The 25,056-nt window shown below is 37.2% G+C and overlaps 1 protein-coding gene across 1 annotated transcript; it reads left to right on the top strand.

Moving 5' to 3' along the window:
• The first annotated feature begins 298 nt into the window (after nucleotides 1-298).
• On the top strand, nucleotides 299-22,945 carry prpf4bb (pre-mRNA processing factor 4Bb). Its single transcript, XM_058765493.1, is given in 16 exon segments — nucleotides 299-360; nucleotides 1,099-2,062; nucleotides 2,065-2,330; nucleotides 3,980-4,135; nucleotides 5,379-5,534; nucleotides 13,415-13,496; nucleotides 13,597-13,807; nucleotides 13,974-14,047; nucleotides 14,135-14,225; nucleotides 14,318-14,465; nucleotides 18,180-18,317; nucleotides 18,930-19,083; nucleotides 19,152-19,266; nucleotides 19,417-19,568; nucleotides 22,323-22,409; nucleotides 22,549-22,945. Coding segments are annotated over 16 exon segments (3,045 nt in total). The 5' UTR covers nucleotides 299-313; the 3' UTR covers nucleotides 22,753-22,945.
• Nucleotides 22,946-25,056: the final 2,111 nt, after the last annotated feature.

Raw genomic sequence — 25,056 nt, 5'->3', positions numbered from 1 at the left:
GACTAAGAATTAGTGTATGGTTTTGCAGATTTGGTGTGTATTTCTGGTGTTTGAGTGTCAGGTTTCAGATTATTATTATTATTATTATTTTAATCAAGATACAATAGAAAAAGAATAGAGAAAACGCAAGCAAAGTGTTATTACATTTTTTTAAGATTCGTGACCACCTACAGAATTTGCCTTGTATACATTCAAATAAATTCTCTGAAGTTGTTAATGCAGGCACTAGAGAGCGCACGCGCTCCTCTTCGCTCTGGCCCTCCTCATAATCTCTCTGCAGAAGAAGAACACAGCGGGCTGCTGGTGAAACAAAATGGCCGATGTGGAAATGGATTTACGGAGCAAGAGACTTAATAACGGGTATGAGCACGTGCGTTGTATGGCCCCATCAACAACGCATTTAAGAGCTTGGATGGGGGTGTTTTAGGGAAAGGGAACAGATTCGGTCAGGGTTGTGGTGTTCTCATAGTTAACTATAAAGATTTTGGTATCTATTTTTCTGCTCGGCTAGTGTTAGCGTGCTAATGCTAAATGTTCTTATACAAGGAAGCCAGTTGTCAAGATTCATTTGTTAGATCCATTTTCGTTGGTTTTGTGAACTCCTTAGTTTTAAAATCTTTGAACGGTGGCATACCACACCCTGTGTGTTTAAACCTTGTATTTGGTTAGCTTCTTTAGTAAAGTATCCATTAGTCTTCATGTGACATGACCAACACGCTCAATTAGTTTTTTTTTATTTATCCAAAATTGCAAAATTCCTATGTCAATTAGATCATTAAAGTAATCTAATTAGTTATCATAGTCCCTAAGCACATTAACATACCTACCTAGGTAAATTTGTTGGTGAGTTGTATGGTCAGTGTTTGTGTCCTTGTGAAGAACACCGTGTTGCCTTGACAAAACATAACAAAACCTCTGCATGTTATTTGGTGCCTAAATAAACGCAAAACGAAATAATAATAATAATAATAAAAATAAATAAATAAAAATGTCTGATGAGTGAAAAAAAAAAAAAACTGAAATGTGACCCTTGTTTCTTTTTACCTTAAGTTTTACTGGTTCTGCATGTTAATGTGCTGGTGTCATTTATCCTTACAGGCCAGAGGATTTAGAGAGTCCAGAGAAGAGTGGGAATGAGGATGAAAACGGTGATATGTCTGGAGAGGATGAAGAGGAGGGTGAGGAAGAAGCGGAGGTGAATGGAGAGAAGCAGGACAGCGGTTCCAAACATCACAGCAGTGGCAGCAAACACAAGAAAAAGAAACACAAGCACCGTAGCAAGCACAAAAAGCACAAACATGCGTCTGAGGAAGATAAGGACCGCAAACGGAAACATAGACACAAACATAAGAAGCACAGGCGCAAAGAGGAGCCACCCTCCTCACCATCTGGGGCCATTAACAGGAGGGCTGAGGATGTCTCTCCATCACTGGGCAGTGCAACTCTGGATGACAAGGCGCTTCTTGAAGACCTGGAGAAACAAAGAGCACTGATTAAAGCTGAGCTGGACAGCCAGCTGATGGAGGGGAAGGTTCAGTCAGGAATGGGCCTGATTCTACAAGGTTACAATTCTGGCTCAGAAGAGGATGGAGAGGAACAGAGAGCACGTAATGGGGAGCAACGGCAAAGAACCAGTGGGGGCAGAACCCGCTCACCTAGGGACCAGATAAGCAGGGGGATTAGATCCAAACGGGACTCAACGGACACCAGCAAACCAAGCGTTAAACGGCGCAGCCGCTCTATTGGTAGGGATGCTAAGCTTGAACGAATGACCAAAATTGTGAAAGAGACTGTTAAAGAGCGTAGCAAGTCCAAAGAGAAAAAACGCTCCCGGAGCAGGGACAAATCCAGGGAGCGTTTAAGGAAATCCCAGTCCCCGTCTACTAGAAGACGCTCAGCGGAGAGAAAGTCAGACCAGAAGGGACGTGCTGATCGGCGTTCTTCTCCCCATATAGATGAGAAGCGGGAACAAGTCGCACAGAGATCAAACTCACGAGGACGCAAGAGCCGGTCACGAGATCGACGATCTCACTCTAAAGATGCCCGGCTGGGTCGCTCGGCGGGGCGGACAGAGAAAAGAGGCCTGGAAAGTCTCCATCCAAAGACACCTCATCTGGGAAAGAGAATCGGTCTCCTCATCAACGTCGAGCTCTTAGCCCTCAACGTCGACGCAGTTCCTCCCCTCGCCATAGGGACCGCCAGCCCAACCAGCCCCCATCGGGTTCTGCAGACCGGAGTTCCAAACTGAGCCACTCGCCGTCTAGAAACCGGTCACCAGTCAGGAGAGGACAAAGTCGCTCAAATGAGCGCCGGAGAGATTCCCCCTCCAGGTACACATCAGCACACCGTTAAAGATTTAAAATTAACATTTTGTCATTTATTTACACTCATGTTGTTCCAAACCTGTATGACTGTCTTCTGTAGAATACAAAAGAAGATATTTTGAATAAAATACAAGTCCATACAAGTCTGTAGGGTCCAGTTTTATTTGGAGCATCTTTTATGTTCCACAGAAAAAAATCAGTCATACAGGTTTGGAACAACATGAGGGTAAAAATGGTAACAGAATTTTCATTTTTGGGTGAACTATCCCTTTAAGCAGGGGTGCTCCTGGAGTTTATCTTAACCTAGCTCCGACACACTTGTCTGGACGTTTCTAGTGAGTCTGAAGACCTTGATTAGCTGGTTCAGGTAAGTTTAATTAGGGCTGGAGCAAAACTGCAGGACAGTGGCCCTCTGGGAACAGGTTTGGACACCGCAGCCTTTAAGCATCCCAACTAGTTTGACACCGCAACAAGGCGATCAGTGATGTGAGTTTGAAGCGGGGCTATTTTTTGGTTAGCTAGTAGCAGATGAGAAGTATTTGGGAAATTTGTTTGTAAACAGACATTATTGAGGTTATTTTTGCTGACGCTAGTGGCACAGAAATTACACACTTTCTTGAAAGAAATCAACAGAGTGAAGCAAAAACTTATGATTAAAGATTGACCAATATGGATTTTTGATGCATGCATAGATATATACATACTATGTAAAGACATGAATATAATAAAACATACAGCAGTTAAATTTATATTTAAATTTTTATGAAATTAGAAAGTGCAAATACTATTAAAATACTTTGAAAATGAGTCAATATTAAAATTAACTTGATAAACCTTTTTTTTTGTTAAATATGATTTATATTAATGAATATGATTAATATTTGAGAACTTTTTTGCTGCTGTGAGAGCAGCTAACAGTAAACATCTTTGTTGGACGGACAAGGTGAAGTCCCTGTTTGAGAACTTCTTGATTCAATAATCCTAATGTAGTGGGTTTTTTTGTTAGTGTTATTTGTTGCACTGTTTGTGTAAAGAATAAAGAAACTAAACACAAGAATATGACACGGGTCAACTGGATACAGCAGAGCATAGTTTGAGTGGTTGCAGTGAAGTCATTTGAAAAGTCTAGAAGGTGACAGTTATAGTTTCATGGTTCTCGTCTTGACTGAACGGGATGGTTGCAAATGTACAGTCAGAGATCAGAGTTTTTTTGTTTAGCTCTAGGGGTTTTTGTTGGCTGGAGTGACACTGAGAGGATCAGAGCTGTTTTTAGATGTCAAGTTAAAGAACTACCCACTCAGTGGGAATTGCCCTGATTGTGCCATTGAAGGAAACTAACGTTTGCTTTATATTGCTTGGTCTGTAATGTCTTGGGAAAAGCCTGGTCCTAAATTACAATTCTGAGATTGTAGATATGCTTGCCTTTTTTTTTTTATTACTTGTAAGTTATCATCATAATAGGTTGCAGGGCATTTATAATGACAGGTGGAGCTGAGTGCAACAGGTTTCCTGTGTGATAAACTGCCTAGCATCAGAATAGTAGACTATAGACTATTTAAGGTGAATTGTTGTTCTATACATATGCTTTTAACTGTTGGTTACAAAAATGCCCTAGGATGAAATAATTTATCTGGCAAATGCTTCATGTCTCTTAGGAAGCGTCCCCGTATGGATGGAGCTGGGAGATCACGGGAAACGAGTCCAGCGCGGCGCCGAGTGAGCCGCTCACCACTCAGACGTAGGTCTGTATCACCACGGCGACAGTTTCGCTCCTCACCCAGAAGACGAAGTCGATCGCCCCTGAGACGCAGGTTAGACACAGTGAGGAATACTGCTATGAACTATGGATGCTCATTTCGGTTAGTTTTACGCTTGTTATCCGAACATTAACCACTAACTGATAAGATTAGAATATAAAATTAGTATTTAATAAAGATATAATGGCCAAGTGACTCTGAGACCTATTAAAAATAGAAACAAATGTTTTTCATGGGTTTATTTTAACATGTGCAGGGGCAGCATGCAGAACAACTACCTGCAACAACAGAACCTGGATTCATCCATTGTCAAACTGTTGTGCACCTGCAGCACTTCTGAGAACAAAGAAAAACAAAATAATCTAAATTTAAAAAGTTTAAATGAATAGGAATACACTAAATATTTTTCACTCACTGTCTTATTTTTTTTGTCAGACATAAGCATAAATAGCAGACCTATCTCAGTGCACAACACGTCCAGTGTTTATTTTTAAAAAAGTAACATGTCGACTTGCAGTGGGGGTAGTCTGTAGCACAGCCTGTCAACTGTTAGACTCGTTGTAGAAAACGCTGGCTTTTGCAGCATTGAGCATTGTAACCAGTCACAGACATATCTGTTGATTACATGAACGTAATTGCTAATCAGTGGTGGTTAAGTTATAATCCACTCACTGCTCAAAACACGGTAGTTTTGTTCAGTGCTGCTGAGTTCTGCATGCTCAAGAATCCTCTCATTAGAGAAAAAAAAACTAAATGTAGACATGGTGTAAGAGATTGTGCAGTGTAGAGCTTCTTTAGTTAACAGAACTTTGAGATCGCAATGAACTAAGATGAATGACTTTTTTTATTTTTTTTTATTTTATTATGAGGGTAGCGCACTTTGCATGTTTTCTAGGCTATAATCCATTTAGAATTTGAATACATTCACTCATGAATTCACTGATAGCCATTTATCCAGTTTTGCCACTTGCCATCATATTGCATTTACCAATTAAGTTAGTGAAAGTGAAAGTGGAGCAGGTGCTTACTCAAAATATATCTGTAGGTGTATACGTGCCTACATGCCCTGTAATTTAAATAAATGTAGCATATTTTTCTTTAATCATGCAGCAAACTTTAAAAAAAATAAAAACAAAAGCATTTTAAGCCATTTAACTGATGGCATTAATTGTCAAAATTCCTATTTTAAACAGTCATTATGAGCGTCACTTATGAACTCTAGTGTTTGTCACTGAATCTCGGCTCAGTGTGATAGTGCTGTTAGTTATTTGTGTAATGAACTGTTCTGTTTTGGCAGGTCTGTTGAAAGGGACCGGTTTGGCCGCGCCAGACCACGACGATCCACCTCCAGAGAGCGTGATAGGAGGAGGAGGCGAAGTCGGGATGAAGACAAATTCAAAGGCAGCCTGTCAGAGGGTATGAAAGCAGACCAAGACTCCTCCTCTGAAGAAGTGTGAGTAATAGTGCTATTTTCAAGGCTTGAACCTACTGTGGTTGCATATGAAAAGTTATGTCAAAAAAGTTTGAATCTGTTGACTCAATAGTTATTAAAAAAAAAAACTGATGGTGATACTGAGAACCAAGTCAATTTGGTGGTACCTGCTCACTGTCTGAAAGCTGACTGCTTTTGCGTGATCACATATGTGTACATGCATATGTGAAGAAAGCTTGTGGTTACATGGTTACAGTGTCTCCTGGACATTTTCATCAAGAGAAATTGATTTGACTGACCATGGGACTGGACCAAAAGCAAACAAAAAGTATATTCATATCACAATATATATGCTTTGCTGCATTAACATTTTAAGAATTTATTGATAAATTAGTGCTTTCTTTGTTTTCGATCTAAGAGATGAAGTCGGCGACACTGACTCGTCATCTCCACAGTATTGGATGAGCCATGCACATTTCATACAGAGATTACGTAATCTGAGAATATTTGTTTTCCATTTGAATTGGCTCATTTGAAAGTAGACATTCCACTCTCTATAGATATATTTTTCATGTCAGACATGAAAAATATATCAATAGAGAGTGGAAAGTCTACTTTGTACTTGGCATATGCAACTAATCTTCACTCTGGGCGACTAAATGTCTATTATTAGCCAATGGCTAATAAATTCTCCGATTTTACTCGCCAGTGTGTGAGTTGGAGGCTAAGTATTAGTTTAGCACAGATATCCTAAGGTATACCAACAGAGTGCACGCATTCAATACGTGAAGTCTAGACTAAATCGCGTGCACATTTAGAGTGTGTTCTTTCACTGCATGATTCAGCCTATTAAAATGCTGTAAGAATGATCACAAAATTCAAGATAAGAGGGCAGAAAATGTGTGTGTATCAGACATGTTCACAAGTCTCTGAGGTCCAAGTCAAGTTTTAAGTCTTTGTTCTATTTATTAGCAACAGTTCTTTCAGCTAGTAATTGAGGCTAAATCCATTTTGAAATGCTGATTTCACGATATGATTTTCTCAACAACAACAAAAAAAACTTTAATAAAATTTAAGACAAATTAGAAATGAAAAGGTGTCCATTTATTGTCAGATAAAATGCTGCACATTTCTTTGTAAAATTGAAATGTCAAACAACAAAACTAAATTTTAAAACAAACCCCAATTAATCAAATGAATTACACAAATGAAATAAATCTCATATAAACAAACTAAGGCTTTGTCTGCTCTTTTTCAATTTAAAATTAGAGGCAACCGCTGTATTTTAAACACAACACAAGCCAAAATAGAGGCTGCATGCATCCAGCATGAGCAGTTTTTAATCTAAATTGGATTGTAGAATTTTGAAATTTGAAGCAAAAACAAAATGGTCTGACTTTAGGTTTGTGAAACTATTCTACATAAAACATTTGTACGAAACAAAACAGCAGACAGGCTGAATTAATGCAGATTCACTCTCTGCCAGCATGTGGCGCTTTAACATCAATTAAACATTGTTTCCTTGATTTCCGCTGTAAACAAAGCAGCACTGCAGTTATGAACACTACTTTAATATGCATTATACGGAGGCAAGATGAAAAGAAAATACCATCTAAACTTTTTTTTAAGACAGCCAGTTTCCCTCAGAGATACATTCATATAAACTCCTATACCAAATGACTTGTGTTTTTTTCGAGTCTCACGTGTCCAAGTCAATTCTCGAGTCTTTATTTATGCGACTTAAGTGGGACTCGAGTCCAAGTCGCAGACTCGAGTTTCTATCTCTGAGATAGAATGTGTGTGTATATGTATATATATGTATATATGTATGTATGTATGTATATATATATATATATATATATATATATATATATATATATATATATATATATATATATATATATATATATTATACATTCTATTTCATATAGTTATAATCACACGAAGAGTGGTGTTTTTTTGAAAATAAGCATGATTGTGATATTGATTTTATACAACAGTTCAATAAACAATAAGTAAGGAATAATTGACGACAGGCCATTGGATTATTAGAAAAATAATGCACAGCCGAGGTGGTGATGCGGTCACGACGCGAAGCGCTTGTACTACGGTTGCCACACCTCAAGACATCAATCAGATGATATATTTCAAGGCATTCGTCCGGTATTTCTACTTGAATCGCTATTGTGAGTAGGATTATTTCTTCCGCATTTCATCCAACGCCTCCTTTGCTAATTCCCAAACATAATTTTAAACCTGGTAACTGAGGCTTGAGCCGTTGATAGCGGAATAATAATGCAGTTAATAGTTAATAAGTAAGTTATGAGAGAGAGAGATTATCTCTGCGCGTCTCTCAATAGTGTTCGGCAGCAGTGTCTCTAGTTATAGTGAAACTTAGTTCCTTTTGTTCACGAACAGCGACGTTGTTGTTACCTCGCTTGTGAGAAGTCATGTAGTTTTTAAGTTGTTCACTGATAAAATCGTCAGGGTAGCGCTAACAACATCAGCGCGATGTATGCTAGTGTGTGTGCAAACTGTAACTGTTATGTGCAGTCTGTGAGGGAGAGAGAGCGGGAGAGATAGAGTATGTGCTTTCCGTACATAATAAAGCGTAATTTTGTGGCAAAAACATGGACATGATCTGTCGTTTTTATCCATTTGTTTACTATATTTATTTGTTTGGCCAGTGTCGTTGTGGGTTTTGGTTATTTTGCTGTTGTAAGACCTTTGAAATAACAGAAATCATTTGCCGAAATGATATGGTCATGTAATGCGGTCAAGAGCTGCCTAGAACTACGTTCACCGTGCGTTTCCCTGAAAATAATTGCACACCTTAGAACGTTTGTCAGCCAATCAGATTCAAGCATTCAACGGCCCCGTAGTATAAAAGACTTAGACGCTTAAAAGTTTTAGACACCATATTGCCTGTTTTTGCTCCATTTTGCCAACAAAAAATAATTCCAAACAGCTATAGCACTGTTTTTTGCGTCTCTGAGCAACATGATGATGTTTAGTTCCTGAATGAATCAACCGTTAAATGATTCGGTTCAGTCGCAATGACTCACTTGTTAACAGTGACTTGCTGCCACCTACTGGCGATTTTAATTTCACAAAGTATGTTCATTTTAAAATAATTTCAAATATCAGTGTTTTATGTTTAAAATATCAAAACATTATGCATTTGTAACTGCAGGTTAAAGCACTCCACGTCCTAAACAGTGTGTAAATACATCTAAATGCCAATAGATACAACTTCTGCAAAGATTAATTTTGTTGATACTGGTTTCATTTGTTTGGTAACAGCCTAAATGTCTTATTATTCTAATTGACTGATTAAATGTAACAATTTGACTCAAAAGATGCATACTTTTAGAAAAAAATGGCTTTATTAAAGGTAAAATTGCCCATAACAGGTAAAAATCTATTTAAACTTATATGAAAAGATTAATTTCTATCACTGATGTGAACTGACCACACAGAATATGAAGAATATCAAAAACTGCAGCTGTCCACGGTAGTCAGATATCAGCACAATTGGTAAAATCCCCAAAAATATCGAGATATCATTTTTGTTCAATATCGCACACCCTAAAAAATAAATAAATAAATATATATATATATACACATATATACATACATGCATACATAGGCCTAGTATTATCAGTCCGGCGAGTAAACTGAAAAATTTACTAACCAATGGCGATTCGATTGCCAAGGTGTCCTTAGACGGTTGCTGTCTGTAAGGCAAGTATACAAGGCGCACTGGCGCTTCCGTCGTTCATGCAGTGAGCGCTCTATTGTTCACCTTCCACACTCCACACAGACACTTGAATAGTGCACATTTTTCTAGGTTAACATTAGATTGAGCGGCCATGTAAAGTTGCTGCTACTAACATATTTCAGATGATGAGGTCAAGTCACCTTTATTTATAAAGCGCTTTTAACAATACAGATTGTGTCAAAGCACTTAACAGTATCAAATTGGAGGATAGAGTGTCAGTAATGTATAATGATAAGATTAAACACTCAATTTTCAGTTAAAGGCATTTCATTATTGAATTCAGAGATGTCATTGTCTAGCTCAGTTTAGTTTAAATGGTATCTGTGCAATCAAATCGGCGATAATCGCTAGAAATTAAGTGTCCCCACCTGAGCAAGCCAGAGGCGACAGCGGCAAGGAACCAAAACTCCCTCTGTGACAGAATGGAGAAAAAAAAACCTTGGGAGAAACCAGGTTCAGTCGGGGGGCCAGTTCTCTGACCAGACGAAACCCGCAGTTCAAAAGTTTATATTTCTATTTTAATTTTGTTGCAATTTCTAACAATAGTAGTATTATGTAGTTAGGTATTTTATTATATTTTTAGTTATTTAGTTAGTTTTTTTTAGTTTTATTGTATTTTAATCAAGGTTTTTGCTGGGGATATGTCTCTTGGGGGTCATCTGGGTGTCCTTGTCTCCGCTGACGATCAGGGCTGTAGACATCATCTCTTGGTGCTGATCCACCATCTGATCGGATACGGACTGAGAAACAGAATAGGAAAGAAACAGACAAATATTAGCGTAGATGCCATTCTACTTACGATGTAACGAGTACATCGTGTGTTATGGGGAGTGTTCCCGGTTCCGGTTGATCTAATTAATGCAGCCTAACAATCCTTTAACGGATTTGAGTAATAGAAGTGTATTAGTGTGTTATGTGTAAGCCAGGCTAAAGAGATGGGTCTTTAATCTAGATTTAAACTGACAGAGTGTGTCTGCCTCCGGAACAGTGTTAGGTAGATTGTTCCAGAGTTTGGGTGCTAAATAGGAGATGGATCTGCCGCCCGCAGTCGATTTTGATATTCTAGGTATTATCAAACGGCCAGAGTTTTGAGAACTTTCAAATGAAAGATTGCTATCGAACAGCACACCTAGGTTCCTGACTGATGAAGAAGAATTGACAGAGCAGCCATCAAGTGTTAGATAATGTTCTAGGTTATTACATGTGGGGTTTTTAGGTCCGATAATTAACACCTCTGTTTTTCAGAATTTAGCAGTAAAAATTACCGTCATCCAGTTTTTTTATATCGACTATGCATTCCGTTAGTTTCTCAATTTGGTGTGTTTCACCGGGCTGCGAAGAAATATAGAGCTGAGTATCATCAGCATAACAGTGAAAGCTAACACCATGTCTCCTGATAATATCTCCCAAGGGTAACATGTAAAGCGTGAAAAGTAACGGCCCTAGAACTGAGCCTTGAGGTACTCCATACTGCACTTGTGATCGATATGATACCTCTTCATTCACTGCTACGAACTGATGGCGGTCAGATAAGTACGATTTGAACCATGCTAAGGCGCTTCCACTAACGCCACCAAAGTTTTGTAGTCTATTCAAAAGAATGTTGTGGTCGATAGTGTCGAACGCAGCGCTAAGATCCAGTAGAACTAATAAAGAGATACAACCACGATCAGATGATAGAAGCAGGTCATTTGTAACTCTAATGAGAGCAGTCTCAGTACTATGATGCGATCTAAATCCTGACTGGAATTCCTCACAGATATCATTTTTCTCTAAGAAGGAATATAATTGTGAGGATACTACCTTTTCTAGTATCTTTGACAGAAAAGGGAGATTTGAGATTGGTCCGTAATTAACTAGATCTTCGGGGTCAAGTTGTGGTTTTTTTAATGAGAGGCTTAATAACAGCCAATTTGAAGGTTTTGGGGACATATCCTAATGACAATGATGAATTAATAATAGCCAAAAGAGGATCTATGACTTCTGGAATCAGCTCTTTTAGTAGTTTAGATGGAATCAGGTCTAACATACATGTTGTTGGTTTAGATGATTTAACAAGTTTATACAATTCTTCCTCTCCTACAGTAGAGAATGAATGGAATTGTTTCTCAGGGGATCTATAGTGCGCTATCTGATGTGATACTGTAGCTGACGGCTGCAAGGATACAATTTTATCTCTGATAGTATCGATCTTGGAAGTGAAGTAGTTCATAAAGTCATTACTGCTATGCTCTTGGGAAATGCCAACACCTGTTGATGCTTTATTTTTCATTAATTTAGTCACTGTATTGAATAAATACAGAGGGTTATGTTTGTTTACTTCTAGAAGAGACGAAAAGTAATCAGACGAAAACTAAAGCCCCATTCAGACGGTAATTGTTTCTCAGGGTAATTGTAAGTGATTTTCAGCATTTACAGGGGGTAGTTGGTGATTTTAATGCCGTCCGAGTCCAGGATGTTGGTGTTTTTGTCTCTCCACCCCTGTAAAAATCACCGGCCAAATTACCTACTGTTTTTTTTTTTTTTTTTTTGAACCAGCACCAAGGTCGTGTGGTAATTTATTTGCCGTCCGAATCCACATCTCTGAGTTTACGAGAAGAAATCGATTCAAAATTCAGTGTGTAAACCCTTTGAGCACTCCCGAACACCGTAAGGTAACTGTAGTACGTCGGTGTAATTTGCATACATATTTATTTCTGAAATGCTGGAAAATAATTAAAAGAACAATACTTCATAACTGCTCCACCACAGCAACTGGGAGCAGAAAGAGAAGAAAAGCAGGTAAAACACTCCTCCACTGTGAATAAATTGCTATCTGAATCCATGAGTTTTATCAGAGGTGATATGTAAATTTATTTTTACAGACGTCCAAATGAGAAACAATTACCGTCCAAATTGGGCTTAAGAAATGATGCTTTAAAAACAACCCAGTTTGGGTCATTTTGGTATCCCAGCACTGGGTGAGAAAGGGAACAGTATGTTGTAAATTTAAAAAAATCATCGTGAATTACTACAGTAAAACACAGGCAACAGTAACAGGCTAATTAAAAGGTGAACATTTATTTATTAGCAAGAACACCCCAAAATTGACAAAAATAAGCAGGTATAAAAAAATATGTAAGAAAAAGTGCAGCAAACGATTAAAATAAACCTCATACAATTAAGAAAAAAAAGTGCATTTTAAAAACTTTATTTATAAGCTTAACATATGATCAGTTATCTTTATTATTTTATTTTATTTTTCTCCTAACAAAGAGCACTATATTTATGGCCTAAACCATCAGGATGAGTGCCACCAAGAAACGAAACAAAGTTGAGATGGCCAAATACATATACATAATATATACATGAACAATAGCCAAATAGGCTGTGTATAACAGTGAATTGACAGGATTTTACCCTCTTCCTTTAATACATGTATAATCATTCACTTATAAACGCTCACTGTATGAGTGATTTCAATTTTCTTTCTACTGGTTTTTACACACATTCATGTCATGAGTGCCACGAACACGGACAGGCAATGACTTGTACTCAAACTCCCGTGAAACACCCATTCACTGCCATTGTGCTATTTCTTCAAATGGACTGGAACACAATGCATTACGTACTACAGTACAAACATTAGTGTTGAAAATGGGCTGTGAATTAACGTTTTTACAGGAATTAAGCTTTGGCGAGTGAGTTTTATAATAGTATAAACCAGGGGTGGGGAACGTTGATCCAGGAGGGCCACTCTCCTGCAGAGTTTAGCTCCAACCCTGAAAAACCCTGGAAAAATAAATACCTAACTGCATCCTGAAGACCTTGATTAGCTGGTTCAGGTGTGTTTGATTAGGGTTGGAGCTAAACTCTGCAGGGACACCAGCCCTCCAGGATCAATGTTCCCCACCCCTGGTATAAACATTCAAAAGTTTGAGGACTGTAAGAATTTTATTACTACAGAAAAATATATTTTTCCATTAAACATGCACTAAAAACTATTTGACTGATATTTGTATTGTAACACTCCTGTTTGAGAATATAGCTGCATTTAACGGCAATAATCTTGTCATAGAAGTGATTTGAGTCTTTTGAGTCTCTTCATTTATTTGAAATTCACCTCAATGAACATGTTTAGGATGGAGGACTTTGATGCTGAAGAGGAGGATGAAGAGGCTCTGATTGAGCAGCGACGACAACAGCGACTTGCCATTGTCCAGGTAACACAATATAGCAAATTTTTCTGAAAGACTGTAACTTCCTTTTGAGAGAACGTGATCAGATTATACATCCATGAGACTCTGTTCTATATTGATATAGAAATATAAAGCGGTAAATGAGGACAGCAATATGGGCTCCATGGCATCAGAGCCCAGCAGTCCTCAGAGCAGCACCCGCAGTCGTTCACCTTCCCCTGATGACATCCTGGAACGAGTAGCAGCTGATGTTAAGGAATATGAGCGGGAGAATGTAAACACTTTTGAGGCCAACATCAAGGCCAAGCACAACCTCATCGCTCAGGAGAAAGAAGGTATTATACTCAGGCATAAGTTGGGTTATTAGCAGGATTCTTGCCTGAACAGTTTTCAGGGAATGTGGGGCAATTTTAAAGTGTTACAACTGGAGGGTATTTTTCCTATTAAGACACATCAAACAATCTGTAATCTATTGATTGGCTCTTGTTGTCTTTTATGCAGGAGCTAACCCAAAGAAGCCCTCAGCACCCGACATGTTCACGGAGTCAGATGACATGTTTGCTGCAGATTTTGATGTAAGCTTATTTGGCCTTTCTGCAGCTTTAAGATTAAACCAATTGGTTATTTTAAGAGTTCTGACTGCTTTGTCACTCCCATTACAGAGTGCCAGACTGAGGGCTGCGGGTATTGGTAAAGATTTTAAGGAGAACCCCAATCTCAGGGATAACTGGACTGATGCAGAAGGATACTACCGTAAGCCTCATTTAAACCTGAAGTCTTTCTTCTTTCCTAAAGGCAGTGCATTTTAAATGCAGAAATGAATAATTAAAAACATCTCTCTTTAGGTGTGAACATCGGTGAGATACTGGACAAGCGGTATGATGTGTATGGGTACACTGGACAGGGTGTGTTCAGTAATGTGGTCAGAGCTAGAGACACTGCCCGGGCTGGCCAGGAGGTGGCAGTCAAGATCATCCGAAACAATGAGCTTATGTAAGTACTCATGTAAACAATTGCTGTCACTGTGACTTTGCCTTTGTGCTCTTATATTTTCCCCAAATTTTAGAAGTGTTCAACCATATCGCTAACGCTTTATAATACCGTTCAGTTGCAAGTCATTTATAAGTGTTTAGTTAATGATGAACTAATCATTTACAAAACAAGACTGTGTTCATAAATTAAGTGATATGTTAATATTTTTATCTGTGTTTTGTATATTAAATCTTTAACTTTTTTAAAGTTTTTTTTAAACTTTTTTTGGGGTTAAAAATGATCTGAAATCAATATTTGAGCAAGTACATTATCAGCCAGTGTTCAAAACTATCACCTTACTATAAACGATCTGTCACATGCAGGATCCACACATGCGATATAGCCTACAAGCGGGACAACAATTTTATATATGTGTATATATACAGGGATTAAAGTTCTCCGTCGCTACGACGGATTTCTGTTAATTACAGTGAGTCTACAACGGATTTCCGTCATTTGCAGGGTTCCTGCCTGTCTTTAATGTCTTAAATTCACTTTTCATAATTCAGCCTGCTGAGGGGGATGTGATCAAAGCCTGGAGTGGAGCGAGAGCACGTTCCTCTCTCCGTTCTAAGCGTTCTGTAATCACTCTGCTCTCGATCCACTCCGGATTTTCCATTCCTGCTCATGAAAAACTGCTCCGTGTTCACTCCATTTGAAAAGTTATCAGGGATTTACGACGGATGTCTGTCAATTGGAAAAAATGAGGGGAAAAGAAACATGTAGTGCGTTGTTGTTGTTCTGCCAGCACACCAAAAATCATCCCCGCTGCAGCTTCTCACTGACAACACAGTAACGCCGCTCTCACCATTCGCAGTCGGGTAATTAGCAGAGAACACAGAGCAGAACTTGAATTTCGGCGCGGGATTGCGGATATTAATAATAATTCTACTCATTCCAGCAGGTTCCGACGGAATGTATCACAATTGCACGTGCTTTTGAGTCTTGAGAACTCATTTTCATTTTCTGTGCACAGATCGCGAGGAGAGTGACAGCTTTTAATAATTAAGGGAGTTTGCAAATGTGATGTTGATTTAATATAACAGATCAATAAACAAGTACTGCATGATTTTGCTCTATATCAAGGAAAAGAAAATAGTTCCAAATAAAGTAACAGCTGAGCCGCTGCGCATCTCTAAAAGCAAACACAGCGGTGTTTTATTCATGAATGAAAGTGCGTTTTTGAACGAATCTAGTGAGTCAGTGATTCATGATTACCCATTCATAAAGACAGTCACTTGCTTCATCCCTGAATGAATCAGCCGTTCGAACGAATCAATTGAATGAATGATTCAGTGATAAAAATCAGTGACTTACGGCCACCTGCTGGTGGTTTCAGTTGAGGGGCTACTGTATAATTTCAGTTATTTAAATCATTTAATAGTTCTGTATTCAAAATTGTATATTTAAAACATTAATCTCCACATGAATTTATGAATTGAATTGCACTCATGCCACCTCTGAGCCTCATTAAACGTCTGAAAATGTACCTACAAGCCACTTTTGTGTTCTTCTACAAATACATTTTTTTTTATTAATACTAATTTCATATAATTGGTAACTTGTCTTATTCTTCTACTTATATTTTTTTAAATAGAAATTTTAAAAAGCTTATAAACATACATTTTTTAATTTGACACAGGTGAAAATGATGCCATTGCAAAAAAGAAAATGCCCCTGTAAGTCACTTTAAGGAGTCAAATGTCACCTTGTATTAAGAAGGCTAATTTTTGATCAGAATGTTTTATTATTGATTAGAAGGTGCTCCTAAATTTTTTAAATTAGGAGGACAAGCACCCCTAATTACAAGAAGAAAAACACGGCTCTTAAACTGGATGTGTGACAGGTATGGCTGTGGAATGGGGTTTGGCCGAGAAGAAAAAATTTCAGTCAAAAGATTTTTTTGCTTTAACCCTATATGTATATATATATATATATATATATATATATATATATATATATATATATATATATATATATATATATATATATATATATTAGGTGTCAACGTTAACGCATGTGATTTAATAAAATTTTTTAACGCGTTAATATTTTTTAACGCAAATTAATCGCTTGATAAGGTTTGACCCCAACTTCTTCCCATCATCGCAGCACAGAAGGTTATCTATCATTGTGTGATGAGGGTACAGCACCAGTGTTGCCAGGGTAACGGCACAAGTGGACTATTTTGAAAATACAGTTGCGGGGAAAATTACAGAGCCGTTTTGGGCTACTTTTTTAATGTACCGCGTCCACCCAAAGTGTATATAGACAAATAAAAATTAAAAAGATCCTTTTACTAATGTGTATTATACTTGGAATTTATACCTGGCAACTTGAGAACGGAGAGACGGTTGTAACATAACAAACAACGTGAGTTTCAGCCAGAGCACGTTAAGGCTTTTACACAGCAGAAATAAACATGACAACAGCCACTATATATTATATAAGATAATAAACACACGATTACGATAGGATATGGTCTGTATGTGATTTTATTTTAGATTAATGTGCACATCTGAAATGCTAATTTGTGCAGCGATATAAAAGGCTATAAATAGCATATTTTAACAACAGTAAACGACCAAATTCCACATGTGATCACAAAAGGAAGTTATTACAAACACTCGATTGTGGTTTGAAGTGAGTTCTGAGTAAAAGTGTACTATTAATTCATAAATTGTCTTATGAAGCACGATGTTAATGTTAGCTCTAATGCAGCTGCAGAACAGGTCCAATTCTTCTTCATAATGCATTTTGTCATAATACTTCACGTAAGGTCGAAAGAAATGTTTTGTTGTATTTATTTAGAAACACTTTTGATAATAGTTGGGTAAATGCATCCTAGGATTGAAGCGATGTGGCTTGGTAAACGTTTTATTGCCAGTTTAAGGCTGATAATGGCTGAATGAAAACAAAAGAATAATGATAAAAGAATAATAAGGATTATGTCTCATACTTGGCGGAAGTGTGGAAGGTTCTGTTTCCTTAAACTAGTTTGTCATGCATTTCTTTTTCAACACACATGCATACATGCATACATACATGCATGCATACATACATGCATACAGACATACACACACACACACACACACACACACACAAACAACCTGTAACCGGAAGGTTTGTAAAACATTTACAAACTGATGAGTAGTTTACACTTTAGATTAGGGGATGCAGAAAGCTTTGTAAATTATGTATAATGTTAATTGAGATGATGGTACAATGTTGACATTTTCAATGATTTATAAGTGATTAATAATACATTAACTAGTAACATAACTAGTAACTATTAACCATTTACTAAGGTTATGTTTGATTATTTCATGATGCTGTTTTTTTTTAAAGAGAATTTATGACATTTGTAAATCGTTAGCATATTACATAATCATTTGTGAATGTATAGTCATGTCTTGTAAATGATTAGTTCATCATCAAATAATAACTTGTAAATGATTCATAACTTAATCTACAAAAAATAGATAAAAATATTAACATCACTTATTAATCATCTATGAACACATTAGTCATGTTTTGTAAATGATTAGTTCATCATTAACTAATCACTTATAAATGATTTACAACTGAATGTTATGCGTTACCACCATATCTACTCTTTTTGTAGTCATGGCTGAGAAAGCCATTTTTATTCAATGGTTTTGTTTGTGTCTTCAGGCAGAAGACGGGACTGAAGGAGCTTGAATTTCTAAAGAAGCTGAATGATGCAGATCCTGATGATAAATTTCACTGTCTGCGGCTCTTCAGACACTTTTACCACAAACAGCATCTCTGTTTGGTGTTTGAACCTCTCAGGTATTTCATGGCTGCTGCTTGTGTGTGCATGTGTTTGAGAAAATTGCTAAGGATGCAATATATATTTTGGCTGATACCAATGCAAAAATTAGCTGGAGCCAATAACATCAGTTTTCAGAATTAAGCAGTGTGACTATTTTCAACATTTGTTATAAGACATTTAGAAAAACAACGTATTAGAATTAGATTTCTGGAGGATCACTTGAGTAATGGAAATTCAGCTTTGCCATCACAGGAATAAATGACATACACCTTGTCACTTTTCCATCCATGATGAATTTGCATCCCTGATAGATATATACATGTAGAATTTTACATTCTTTGTGAATAGGGCATCAAATCATTTTCATGCCATTAGAAAAGGTGAATGTTTAGTGTTTCAAAATGTTGAAATCGACAAAGTGTACACCTGTTTGAAATGGGGCCGAAATAAGCCTTGATATGATCAGCTTCCCTAATCAGCCTTATCAAACTAATTCCAAAATGAATATAACAAATATGAATATTAATGTCAATGTGGTCACTAACATAAAATGCATTGAAAATGATCTCAAATATAATGCAAAATACAGTCATTCACAGCTGTTTTTCACTGTGTTTTTTTTCTATCAGTATGAATCTGCGGGAAGTGCTTAAGAAGTATGGTAAAGACGTGGGGTTGCACATCAAGGCAGTTCGTTCCTACAGTCAGCAGCTCTTTTTGGCCCTGAAACTACTGAAACGCTGCAACATCCTCCATGCTGACATCAAACCAGACAACATATTGGTGAGCATCATCTGTATGGCTGCTCACTCAAGAGACTTCATTCATTCACTCACTTTCTCTGTCTGCAGGTGAATGAATCAAAGACCATTCTTAAACTCTGTGATTTCGGCTCTGCATCTCATGTTGCTGACAATGAAATCACTCCCTACCTAGTCAGCAGATTCTACAGGGCACCTGAAATCGGTAAGCTGCATTGTAGCTGTGTGATTAGCAGGTTTACCTACGTTAATGTTATTATATTTTAGTTTCCACAGATTTTTTTTCACACCCTCAATCACTGCTGAACTTGTGAATGGGCCTAGAAAATGGATCTAACTTTCTCTTTCTTCCCAGTCATTGGTAAACCGTATGATTATGGCATTGATATGTGGTCAGTCGGCTGTACCCTGTATGAGCTATACACTGGGAAGATCCTGTTCCCTGGCTCTTCCAACAACCACATGCTGAAGCTGGCTATGGATCTGAAGGGCAAAATGCCCAACAAGGTACTGAACCAGAGTATTCAAACTTTTTTGGTTTGTTTTTTCCTTTTCATAACTTGCTTGTTACATGTAAAAGATAAAGGGGGGAAAAAAACTATGAGATTTGCAATTAAAAATCATTTTTACAGTTTTTCTTCATCCTTAATATTTGCAAAGAAGTATGTGCATTTCTCAAAACAATTCATACAAATGTCACCACAAAATGGATTACCTGCAAAAGCCTGTAATTTACTCAATCTTTAGTTCATCTCTCAAAGATAAGTATTTGTCAATGAACATATCAGTGCCATCAGAATGAAAAGTCCAAATAAGATCGTCAATATGCTTAGTCTTGTGAATATAACAGTGCACTCTATTAGTATTACCTGATGTAAACTATGGCAACAGTTTATTTACTGTATTGAAATGTAGAAGACTGCACTTATGTATGCCATATATCCATTTCAAAAGTACAAATTTACACATTACTGTATGTGGGATATTGATTTAAAGAGGCTGGATAGTATTCACAGTTACGCTTTTAACTCTGGTCTGACAAAAAATAAAAAAACATATACAATGTCATTGTGATATAGAAAAGAAAAAGAAATATGGGCACAAAGGTGAAAATAAAAAAATTACAAAGTTCATTGTCAGAATTTGTAACTCGTGTTGTCCTCTGTCTATTGGCACTATATGCTTTCCAATTGAAGGTTCATGAGATGTACCTTTTGAGCTATTTCAGAGAACTGGTTTATCATTGGTTGATCTACAGGTGCTGGTCATATAATTAGAATATCATCAAAAAATGTATTTATTTCACTAATTCCATTCAAAAAGTGAAACTTGTATATTATATTCATTCATTACACACAGACTGATATATTTCAAATGTTTATTTCTTTTAATTTTGATGATTATAACTGACAACTAAGGAAAATCCCAAATTCAATATCTCAGAAAATTTGAATATTACTAAAGACCAATACAAAGAAAGGATTTTTAGAAATCTTGGCCAACTGAAAAGTATGAACATGAAAAGTATGAGCATGTACAGCACTCAATACTTAGTTGGGGCTCCTTTTGCCTGAATTACTGCAGCAATGCGGTGTGGCATGGAGTCGATCAGTCTGTGGCGCTGCTCAGGTGTTATGAGAGCCCAGGTTGCTCTGATAGTGGCCTTCAGCTCTTCTGCATTGTTGGGTCTGGCATATCGCATCTTCCTCTTCACAATACCCCATAGATTTTCTATGGGGTTAAGGTCAGGCGAGTTTGCTGGCCAATTAAGAACAGGGATACCATGGTCCTTAAAGCAGATACTGGTTGCTTTGGCACTGTGTGCAGGTGCCAAGTCCTGTTGGAAAATGAAATCTGCATCTCCATAAAGTTGGTCAGCAGCAGGAAGCATGAAGTGCTCTAAAACTTCCTGGTATACGGCTGCGTTGACCTTGGACCTCAGAAAACACAGTGGACCAACACCAGCAGATGACACGGCACCCCAAACCATCACTGACTGTGGAAACTTTACACTGGACCTCAGGCAATGTGGATTGTGTGCCTCTCCTCTCTTCCTCCAGACTCTGGGACCCTGATTTCCAAAGGAAATGCAAAATTTACTTTCATCAGAGAGCATAACTTTGGACCACTCAGCAGCAGTCCAGTCCTTTTTGTCTTTAGCCCAGGCGAGACGCTTCTGACACTGTCTGTTGTTCAAGAGTGGCTTGACACAAGGAATGCGACAGCTGAAACCCATGTCTTGCATACGTCTGTGCGTAGTGGTTCTTGAAGCACTGACTCCAGCTGCAGTCCACTCTTTGTGAATCTCCCCCACATTTTTGAATGGGTTTTGTTTCACAATCCTCTCCAGGGTGCGGTTGTCCCTATTGCTTGTACACTTTTTTTTCTACCACATCTTTTCCTTCCCTTCGCCTCTCTATTAATGTGCTTGGACACAGAGCTCTGTGAACAGCCAGCCTCTCTTGCAATGACCTAGGACTGGAATTGAGAACCACTGGCCTACAGAACTAGACTGAGAGACCATTTAAAGGCCTTTGCAGGTGTTTTGAGTTAACTAGCCGATTAGAGTGGCACCAGGTGTCTTCAATATTGAACCTTTTCACAATATTCTAATTTTCTAAGATACTGAATTTGGGTTTTTCCTTAGTTGTCAGTTATAATCATCAAAATTAAAAGAAATAAACATTTGAAAAATATCAGTCTGTGTAATGAATGAATATAATATACAAGTTTCACTTTTTGAATGGAATTAGTGAAATAAACTTTTTGATGATATTCTAATTCTATGACCAGCACCTGTACATTCCCGTGCACAATTCATGGCAAATTTACAAAAACTGTCAAGCATATTTTCTACACATTTCTATTAGACTTTGACAACTAGATCATCCATTTTGATTTGTACGATGAACTAATGACTACATGTTTTGAGGAGTAAGACTTTATGGGATGTTTTGAGCAACATGACAATAGCAACTGATAATGTAGGAAACCGCAGTCAAACATAATCAGTTGCTTGAATGTACCAAAGCCATCGCAACTTGTTCAAAAGAATGAGAAACTGCTTTTATGATGTGCACAAGTGACTAGATTGATGTGGAGGTTGAACAAGTAGTTTTGAGAACTTCATTTCTGATTTGAGAAATGCACCAAAGCGACTGAGAAAAACTGTAAATAATATTTACTCACTTTATGGTGTTTAATTCTTGTGTATTAATTCATACATGGTGTTTTTTGTTTTGTTTTTTAATTGTTGTGTAGATGATCCGGAAAGGCCTGTTTAAAGACCAACATTTTGACCAGAACTTGAACTTCCTGTATATAGAGGTAGACAAAGTGACTGAAAGGGTATGTTCCAGTTCATGTGTTGGTTTCCACTTTCATGTTGTTTTTTTCTAATTGGCTTTGATGCCCATTTCACACAACTATAACAGCACACATCTGTTTCATGCCCTTCACCTTCTCTCACATTCTTTTAAACTTTCAGGAGAAGGTAACTGTGATGAGCACCATTAACCCCACTAAAGACCTGCTTGCAGACATGATCGGAGGTCAGAGGTTACCTGAGGATCAGAGAAAGAAGGTCATGCAGCTTAAAGATCTGTTGGACGGTACTCTGATGCTGGACCCAGCTAAACGCATCAGCATCAACCAAGCCCTACAGCACCCTTTCATTCAGGAGAAGATATGATACTTTCATGTCTAACCTGTGACTGTCCATTGTTCCAGGACTGAGCCAATAGACTCAAGCTCATAATGTTTGGAATCATCACAAGACTTTCAATTTTCTATTTTTATTCATGTTTTTCTAGTGATTTTTGTTTTGCCCAGTCATTTGATTCTGATCTCTCAGAATGGTCTTGTTTTTATTGTACATATGAACACATTGTCATTCACTTGAGAGAGAGAGGCATGTTTAGCAGTTATCAGACTTTGTCTTATTTAACTTCAGAAGTGACCGAAATGTGCAAAATGCAGCATTTATAGGTTAGTTTAGTGTTCAGATGTTGAAGGCAAGAAATGGCTGGGCAAGCATATCAGAGAGAGACATTATTTTTGGGATTCTCCAGTTATAATGCAAATGTGTCCTTTTTGGTGACCATTTAAACCAGTGGCTTCAATTTAGATTTCTTTTATCTAATCAAGGAGTGCACCACTTTTGCTGGTTGGTACCTTCATACAGTCCCCCCTGCCTGTTGAAAACAGTACACAATAGTTCGTCATGTACAGCTGTTTAAAATATTGGTTTTGCTCTAGTACATTTACCTCAAATGATACTGGAGATCACACTAGAAACCTTCTTGTCCCATTTTATTTGTCCCACCTTACAAGCCTGTCCTATTAAGAGATCAATTTTAGAAACGATTTAATTTACTAGGGTCCTTAAGGTGTTAAATCTTAGTGAATGATGCCAAATTGTCACTTTTCGACTGCTAAATTGTAAATTTACCTGTATTTCCAAAAACTAAAGCTGTTGTTTTAATTTGAAAAATCTACTTTTTGGATCATTAGTCTCTATTGGTGTGTATTAGCCACTTGTTATTGCTAGTTAAAGGAGTTTGACTTTGGCACCACATTACGATCCAATTTCAGTATACCAGGCCTGTTAGAGATGATGCTTATTTAAAGTCCCCAATATTAAGGTTATGTGATAGGAAGTGCCTCCCTCTATGCCTGCATTGAAGCATAATAAAAAGTCTCTCAGATATGCCCTGACAGATGGGTGATCACTTATTTTACAGTGTAAATAATTCGCAGTGTAAAACTTTTTTTTTTTTTTTTCTAACTGGGATTTCTTTTTTTTTCTTTCTTTTTTTTGAAAATAATAAACTTGAAAGATTTGATTGTGAAGGAAAATGAAAATGGCTACATGGGTGTTATCTTTTTAGTAATAAAATGCTTACTTTTCTGATGTATTAACATGTTTTAACTGTCATGTAACCCGTTTTAAATCAACTGCAGTTCTTGCATAATCTGTGGCATCTGAGACATGCTGAGACCTGTTCTCTTTTGACTCCCTGATGTGACATTTAAGCAGTCATTTGGATGTCTAGGTGGAAGCATCTTAAAATGTCTGCCTCTTACAGTCACATTTCATGATTTAGCTGCCTTACCCACATGGTTTCATATAGTCAAGCTGACAAATACTGATTAAGATAGTAAAACAACTTTAAGTTGAAATAATACTAATGTTGATTCATTGTAGTAATTCTAACTCCTCTTGAAATTTGAAGTTGCGATCAAACTAAAGTAGCAACATATTTTTTTCCGTGATTGTGATGTACATCCAAGTGTAAAAGGTTATTGAAAAAGAAAAAAATGTAGAGTGGGACCTATCGATTGTCGATTGTGGAGGGATGCAGTTTAAGTGGGCTAGATGATTTCGCATACATCACCAGAAATCTGTCTTCACAGTAAATTTGAGTTATGATGTTTGGATTAAACACTTGGTGGAATTTTTTTTTTTTTAAAGTTCGCAAGTTCATAAGATCTATAACATACAGTGGTGGACCAAATTATTGACACCCTTGATAAATGTGATCAAAAATGTCTGTAAAAGTTAATCTGCATCATTAATCCTTTTGATATTTTATTTAAAAATTTCACAAAAATGTAACCTTTCATTGAACTAAAACAATTGAAAATGGGAGGAAATCTCATTATGAAAAATGTTTTTCTCAAATACATGTTGGACACAATTATTGACACCCCTAGAAATTATTATGAGTTAAATATATTAAGTATATTCCCATTCATATTTACAATTTTGAGCACTCCAGGGGGATTATGAACATGAAATTATCCAGCCATGGCTTCCTGTTTCACAGGAATATAAATAGGAGAGAAAACAAAGTCCAAATTCTCTTAATCATCCGTCACAATGAGAAAAACCAAAGAATATATTTCTGATGTGCAGCAAAAGATAATTGAGCTTCACAAATTAGTGAAGTGGCTTTAAGAAAAAGGCTAGAACAGTGAAAACTCCCATTTCGGC

The sequence above is a fragment of the Onychostoma macrolepis genome, chromosome 24, assembly GCF_012432095.1.
Source record: "Onychostoma macrolepis isolate SWU-2019 chromosome 24, ASM1243209v1, whole genome shotgun sequence".
Lineage (NCBI taxonomy): Eukaryota > Metazoa > Chordata > Actinopteri > Cypriniformes > Cyprinidae > Onychostoma > Onychostoma macrolepis.
The sequence above is the reverse complement of the archived record's forward strand: the minus strand, read 5'-3'. Positions and strand labels throughout refer to the sequence as shown.